General features: G+C 38.7%; 1 protein-coding gene across 2 annotated transcripts; it reads right to left on the reverse strand.

The window, feature by feature from the left end:
• Positions 1-3,352: 3,352 nt before the first annotated feature.
• On the reverse strand, positions 3,353-7,240 carry hebp2 (heme binding protein 2). Of its 2 annotated transcripts, XM_041804565.1 has the most exons (6): positions 7,170-7,240; positions 6,795-6,898; positions 6,104-6,239; positions 5,321-5,501; positions 4,956-5,065; positions 3,353-3,502 (listed from the first exon to the last, which is right to left on the reverse strand). In XM_041804565.1, exons 2-6 carry the CDS (start codon positions 6,867-6,869, stop codon positions 3,474-3,476), a joined length of 531 nt encoding a protein of 176 aa, XP_041660499.1. In that variant the 5' UTR covers positions 6,870-6,898; positions 7,170-7,240; the 3' UTR covers positions 3,353-3,473. The 2 variants fall into 2 exon arrangements, with proteins under 2 accessions (XP_041660499.1, XP_041660497.1); XM_041804563.1 differs by having other exon boundaries at positions 3,353-5,065.
• Between the last annotated feature and the right edge of the window lie 639 nt (positions 7,241-7,879).

Consider the following 7,879-nt stretch of genomic DNA (forward strand, 5'->3'; position numbering starts at 1 on the left):
AGCAGGTGCAGCAAGAACATCTACCTGCTGAAGGTGCACTTTAATCCACATTTCCCCTATCTTTAGTCCTGAAGGATTTGTTGTTGTTTCAGAATAATTGCAGAGAGAAGCAGTCTTATCAATACTCGTCATGCCCATGATACACAACTCTACTCGTGCAAGTGCATGAGCAACCCTACTGTGCCTTAACTCACCTCTTCTAGGACCACCAGTCAAACAAACTGGATCGGGTTGGGTATGCTTGGGCATGGTACAGATTGCTTAGTGTGAGTGCCTTAAAAAGAACTGGAATTCCCATTACAAACCTGTGGATCTGGCAAATGTTCCCACCTAATCTAAATAAGAAATGGGTACAAACTGGAGACTGTAAAATCAAATAAAAACATTTAATCATCAGATAAGTTACATGTTCAGCTGATCAACGTGCTGAGTCAAGGTCTCTGATTGAGGGTCTTTTTAACATGAATTGACTCAGCCGTGGTGTTTTGAATTAAACAGCAAGCCTCATTATACATTTCCTCTCTGCAGCAATGTTCCTCCTCACTGAGCACAGCCAATGAGATCGATTGAGCTTCTAACAACAGACAGAGTGTGTGTTACTGTGTATGCGGAGGATAAATAAGGAGCTCATTCTGCTGAGCATCTGAACATGATATTGGGAACATTTCTGCCACAAATAAAATGAATGACTCAGCAGACGTGAACCTGACAGCGGGAGGGGAAGGTGAGGGGGGATGAAGGGCGACATGAGCTGTGGTGAGGAATTTATCTGGCTGATAAAAGGTCACAAGCATCAGAGTGTGGAGGACGCTCTGAACTGCATCGACTACAGATCAGGTAAACAAAACAGCAAAGCTCGCTGTGGTTTAAATGTTGTGCAACAATAAGTTCCAACAAAGCAGTCTCACTGGACATGGAGTTTTCTATAAGTATTGATACGGAGTGTAACCCTGAAGTTTAGAAAAAAAAATCAGGGTAACCTAGCCTCAAAATTCCTTGCATAACTTAATATCCAAAATTTAAAAAAAAATGGACAAGCTAAGAAAAATGATGCCCATAAATACTGTTTAAGCATTTTTAATCCAGGCTATAAATATGAAATAAATATATACATTTATTGTTTCCATAAAAATTAGCATTGTAACATAGAGTGCATTTGTGAGTTCAGCACCAGCCTCAAGTGGACATTTCAGGGACTGAAGCTTGTTACACTTGCACATTTGCTTCTTTTTTGTACACCTCCAAGGTTGTAGCTTGGGCTGTAGAGCAGTGGCTAGAACTGGTCAGGCCTCAGGACGGACTCCCAGTGTAGACATGAAATTTGCATCTTTTCAGTGGCTTCACAACTCACCTTAGTTGTAGTAATACTAAAATAGGACCCATATTTCTTGTAGTTTGTGCCATATTTACATAATACTTTGCTAAACTGCCAATGCGACCTTTTTAATCTTTAATGGCAGTTGGTAATCAGCATTAGCTACCCTTCTACTAACTTTACAAAGCAGATGGATTGGCCTGATTTCATGTCTGTGATCAGGCAAATCCATCTTGTAAAGCTCCGATCTGAAACGACTGTCATTTGAGAAGAACAAGGCAGTAGCTGCAGGCAGGGATTAGTTGTACTGTAAGCCGGTATGCACAATGGCTGCCACCAGAGTAGGGATTAGCCTGGTTGTAGCTATAGTATAGCAGCAGTTTTAGCACGACTGGGCTACAATTCTTTATTAAAACAAGAGCAAAGAGCTTCACTCTCCCAAGCAGCATTAGCATGAGATTTATCCACCAACAACCTCCACTGTTAATAAACTATAGCAGCTCTCGCCTGTCAAGCTCAGGTTACTACTGCAGCTGCAAATGCCTACTACTTAATTTTGTCTTGTTGCTCTGATTGACTGTGACAGACGGAATGTTTGTCCGATCACCTTCTGAGAATTTTTTTGTTTTCAGTACCTGCCCTTCTCAAACTTTGTATGGGAGATTTCCCAGATGAATGTGAAATATATCCATACAATGGCTACATGAAACAGTCTCTCTGGTGTTTCAGGTTCCCTACTTCCTTCCTGTTACTCCCTAAAAATAACTGCACAATATAGATTTTTTGCTCTGTCTTTTCTTATTCCCAGGCACACGTGCACTACACAATGACTGCATCACTAGTTGAGAACCACGGCTATAAAGTGTAAAAGAGCTGTGACTGTGCATCACTTTGTCTTAGATGTTCAGGCTATGGCGAGGGCCACCAAAGCAACTACAAAGTGACAACAGACTTTCATCTCACTGGCTTTATCATGATAAAAATCAACAGATAATTGGCTTGCTTAGAAACAGTCCAATCCCAGTAAAGTCCCCAAACCAGTTTTTATGCTGAGCTCAGTGAAAAGAGAAACTTTATGATCTGTTACATACTTTTACTAAAAGCTGCTTGGAGAATATCACACTCAAGGCAGTGCTGTTGCACTAAATATCAGAATGGCTGTGCATTCAGAAAGTATTCTGACCCCCTTCACTTTTTTCAATTTTGTCATATGTACTGAGGAGAGGCTTCCGTCAAGCCACTCTGCCATAGCCCAGACCAGTGGAGGGCTGCAGTGATGGTTGTCCTTGAACTTTGTCCCACCTTTCTCACTGAGGTCCTTCTCCCCCGATTGCTCAGTTTGGCCAAACAACCAGCTCTTGGAAGAGTCCTGGTTGTGCCAAACCTCTTTAATTTAAGAATTGTGAAGGTCATTGTGTTCTTGTGAACCTTCAGTGCAGCAAAAAAAAAAAAAAAAAAAAAAAAAGCCTTTCCCAGATCTGTGCTTGCAACAATCCTGTCTCTGAGCTCTGCAAGCAGCTCCTTTGACGTCATGGCTTGGTTTTTGCTCTTACTTGCATTGTCAGCTGCAAGGCCTTCTATATAGAGGTGTGTGCCTTTCCAAATCATGACCAATCAATTTAATTTGCCACAGGTGGACTCCAGTTAAGGTGTAGAAACATCTCAGCAAAGAGCAAGAGAAAGAGGAGGTACCTGAGCTAAATTTCAGGTAAGTTTTGCAAAGGGTCTGAATACTTATGTTAATGTGATATTTCAGTTTAAAATTTTTAATTAATTTGCAAAAATTAAAAAAAATCTGTTTTCACTTTGCTATTACGGGGTACTGAGTGTAAATTATTGAGAATTATAATTATTTTTTGACTGAATACTTCTGAATGCACTGTATATTTTTAGGAGAGAATCACAGCCATGCCTACAGACAGTGCAACAGCACTTTCAGTATTGTAATGTTGAATAATAAAAAATAAAAAAATAAGGGTGTAAAAACATGGTTATACAGTGAAATGTAGAAAATCAAATAACAGAAGTACACATTACTTGGTGTTGAGTTATTTATTATTGAAAAATGAACAATTTAACATTTTTAAAAAATATTTATATGTTTTATAATGCAGTGTCATTATATCCTTTCCATGTTCCTCATAGTATCCCTTCTTTGTCAGTAAACAGGTTCCATTACATCATGAGCTGTAGATAAAATGATTAAAATGATTCAATGGTTGAAAAGGAGGTAAACTTTCAAAGTCAAAGTGTGTTAGCTTGGCAACTCTCATGTACCAAACATGTTAGTAAATCTCAGTTTAAAACACCACAGGAAAGAAACTATCACCTTGATAATTCAGTAGGGGGGTGTTTTTGAGTGATGCAGACTCTTCTGGTCTGGATTTACTGTGATTCAGCCCTCCTCGTATCTCGTTGTGACAGTGAGGACTGAAATCAGACAAACTGAGATTTACCAACATTTTGTCTGTCAGGCAGGCGGGCAGAGTCACCTTCACAGTAAGACCACAGAGTGACAGGTGGGGAAAATAGCTGCTGTCACACTCTGCAGGTGACCTCCTTAGTTAAAGGATTATTCCACATAATTCAAGTTTATCTCAGGATAATTAACATTTCTATTAAAAGACTTAAAGTGTTATGTCACTACGGTGGTTCCTACTGTCTATGCTGGCTGTAAAAATACAACTTCTTAGGAAATTTTCAATATTTGTAGTGCAAATCCAACATTGCTTTTAAGATTGATAGAGCTAAATCACAAAACCCAGAGAATATATTAACACTTTTTTAATGCTTATCAACAGTGTTATTGCTTTTTTCCCTTTTAGGCTTATCTTAAAAGTATTTTGTCCCACAAAATGAAGCCCTTGGATGTTTTTTTTAAATAATTTGACCTAGAATTTCATCAAAATGATCGCCTTACAGCGCAAGAAACAGATATGTACCAGTAGCTGGAAATGCTTTATAAATATAGCTCAGTCATGTTAGAGGTGCTCTAAGCAGAGTTGAAAATGTGAAATTATCCTTTATATAATCATCCTGCCTTGTCTTTTTACATTGAGATTATGTAAAGAAAAATATAACTTTCCTTTAACAATCACGGAATACATACTATTGATCAATGTGAACAAATGAAGAAGAAAATAAGTTCAATTTTAAAAAGTAGTTCATAAAACAATGAAGAGGCACTTGTGGTTTTTGTCATTAAGTACTTAACAGGAGGAATATATTTCCTGGATATTTAGCCCCACCTGCTGGACAGGTTGTGACACTGCATCCAGCTTTATTTGTAACTGTTTAAGCCTCTCTTTATGGAGACTTTCAGTGACTCTGTCATTCAGTAACTTTTAGTGAAAGGCAATAAAGCAACAAGAAAGACAGCTTTAAGTGTTTTTAAATGTTGGTTGTTAGTTAAAGCTTCATACATCTATTACTGTATTTAGGATTTTCAGTCTCTTTGGTGACCAATAAGTGCTTTAGAGATGTTTGAATGTTATCAAGTCATGAGGATTATGTAATATTTATACAAAATGTGACTCTGGCATTGTTGGGTTTGGCCTTTAAATCTTCTACTCCTGCTCCTTCTTGAGCACCCACACCTCGTTCCTGCGGTTGGTCAGTTTAAAGGGACTGTCGTACCCACATGCATAGAACGGCTTGTCCACAAAAGGGACGCCATCTCTCTTCAGGCTCTCCAGAAGTTTCAGTAACTCTTGGCGCTTAATGTTCTCATTGGAGAACCCTCCATACGTCCTAGAGGAAAGAACAAGAAATGATGTAGTTCTGCGTATTAATCATTTCTTGTCTCTTAATGTCCACTCTGACTCAAGGATAAACTCATCAGAGTATAGAGGTAGAAGGTTGAGGCTGAGCCCTTCCTCTCCACCCACCAATTTCATTGTCCAGGAATTGTGTACCTCTTGGTGGCATATAACTACAAGCCAGTGGGTCAAGTTTATTATGGCGCATGCAATCACTTTAAAAACACTTTTTAATGGTGCACTTTACCTGACATAAGCTGTAAACTCTTCCCTGTTCTCCAAAAACACCTCAGGGTCGCTTGGCTCTGGTGGATTGTCCTGATGCTCCTCCGGGATGTAGAAGGACACAGTAAATTGAGATTCACATGCAGGACCGGCTCCTGGGTCCACACGGCATGTAACAGGAGCTGTCATCTCCACTTTCACCTCTGAGGGGATCAAATAATAGACCAATTAAAAAAGCACAAGGAACACCACAAATTGTGACAATCACAAAACTAGAAAGGACTTTTACAAAGAGCACAGATGTCACATTTTCCAAACAAAGCCTGGCAGATTATGTTAGGTACAGGGTAGTCCTGAGACACGTGGTAGAAATATGACCATAAAGTGCAGCAGAAGTTGGGGATTAAGCACCAGGTTTGCACATCACACTCTCTGTACACTGCAGACTTCAGGACACAACAGCACAAACAATATATGCTCTCATAAATAATGCTGCTGCAAACTGCTGACAAAGACAGTGTCGCTGTTCAAAACTGCTGAGTAGGAACTAAAGTCTTCTCGACTCTTGCATTTATTCATCAACTCTTTAGTCTTCAAACCAAATGCATCCATATCCAAATTACATATCAACCTGACTGAAGTTCATAATTACTCTTTAAATTATGGAGGTTTTTTCTTTCTATGCCACAAACCCTCAGACACATCAAAACTAAGTGAAACCTGAGTTTACAGACTTTTGCCCATTTCACCTCACAAGTGCTGAAAAATTAACCTGAAATAAGATGGAAAATGTGATGAAACTCACTGTTTTTGTTGTTGCCTTGTATGTAGCTGAAAAGTCTGCGGAAACCAGTGTTTAATGCTGGGTCCCACTGCATACTGCTCAGGGTGGTGCTCACCCACTTCGTGGCGTGGTAGGTGCGGATCTCATAGTCCTGTCCCTATAGAAAATATACAGATAAACATTCATTCTATATACATTACAGGTACTTGTGTGATGTGTTTGTGTTAAAAATGACAGATATCACACTTCTTTCTCAGTATCATGTAGTTTTTCATTTGCAGTTGTTTGTCATCCTGACCTTTCATTATTTCATCTGTACAGCAATTTGAATTGCTTTAACCTGTATACGATTTTCTTGGGTTAATTGAGTTAGTTTAGTTTTCAGAACTGGATATGTACACTTTTTGAGCTGATATCTATCACATTTATCTGAGGTTGCATTTGCAAATGTCTGTTTTAGTTTGCTCCAAGGATTCTTAAACTTATCACCCTTAAGGGAACATATCTTCTGAATGACTTTACAATAATAGGGAATATACCATTTGAAATTATTTGGAATTCTTCATTATTCTTTAGTTGGCATCTTGTTTTGTTTTTCTGAGTCGAGGACGTCGTTATCCCGAAATACGGGAATAAAAGTTCAAATCAGAAAAAAAGGAAATTTAGATAAGCAGGGAAAGAGCTTGGTCCCAAACCCCCAAAATGTACTAACCTGTTTCTCCGCTGCAGTGAATTTTGGATTTTGTAGTCCAGTAGAGAACAGCGCTTGTCCCACAGCTTTAAACATGACTGATGTGAAGGAGATGTCAAGTTTACCTTTAACATAAAAATACAGATGTTTTATAACCACTGGATTACGTGCGAGGATCAGTTAGACAATGTCAAACATCTGCTGATACATAAGATGTTACATCATGTCACATGAGTAGTCAAACGCATCTTTGCTTGTAAAACAAGTGACAATACGCATTCAGTCAATAGTATTGTTCACATTTACCGCGTTATTTACACGCTTTTCGTAAAACTATCGCTTTCACTTTGAAATGAAGAACATTCTAATACGAACAAATAAAATACACTTTATTACCCCCAAATTCACTTATCGTTGATGTCCCTGCGATCAGGGAGGACTATTTGTTGTTACAACATCGCTTCCTGTTACATAAAGGCTATCTGATTGGCTGAGGTCATGCGCCTTCAAAATAAGAGTCCCGATCAGAAACTGTCAGTTTGGATTAACTCTCTGTAGGCTGATGACGTGCCTTTTGTCTTCAGTGGCTTATACTAAGATCATAACCATCTACTTGTCCCAGTGTTAGCAGATGTTTTGACTGCTGAGTGTACATGAGTCCACGGTGTTGGTTTATTGTGAAATGTTGCCAGTACACAGGCAGCGGAGCGAAGCTGCACCAGCTGCAGACTGATGTCTTTTGTTACTCTTCCTCCCTGTACGATTTCAACACATTCTTTTTGTCTCCCCCAAATAATCTGTTGTTTTAAAACCAATGTTTAAAAGTGTGTCTCGAAAATTTGAAAATGATGATACACAATGGAATCCATTTATTTGTCTTTTTGTACGTTTTCCCCCACACACTACAGCATTTGGATAAAGAGTAGAGCTTTACTTTAGGAGCTTTTTGGGGCCAAGACAAATGGGGAGCCCATGGAAATTAGCAAACTCATAGTCCATTTTAAAGTTAAGCTGTGATAACCATATCATTGTTTTTATTTACCTAAATAATAACCACTCTTATCAAAGCAAAACATAATGTTCTTATCTATTTATGTCACAGTATA

The sequence above is a fragment of the Cheilinus undulatus genome, linkage group 14 (assembly GCF_018320785.1).
Source record: "Cheilinus undulatus linkage group 14, ASM1832078v1, whole genome shotgun sequence".
NCBI lineage: Eukaryota > Metazoa > Chordata > Actinopteri > Labriformes > Labridae > Cheilinus > Cheilinus undulatus.

What these genes read in the sequence shown, in the direction of transcription:
- hebp2 (XM_041804563.1), bottom strand. Translation starts at nt 6,869, where the DNA reads ATGTTTAAAGCTGTGGGACAAGCGCTGTTCTCTACTGGACTACAAAAT. An exon ending in TCACTGCAGCGGAGAAACAG is followed by an intron (nt 6,240 to 6,794) that starts GTTAGTACATTT and finishes TATTTTCTATAG; the next exon opens with GGACAGGACTATGAGATCCG. An exon ending in GAGTTTACAGCTTATGTCAG is followed by an intron (nt 5,066 to 5,320) that starts GTAAAGTGCACC and finishes TCTTTCCTCTAG; the next exon opens with GACGTATGGAGGGTTCTCCA.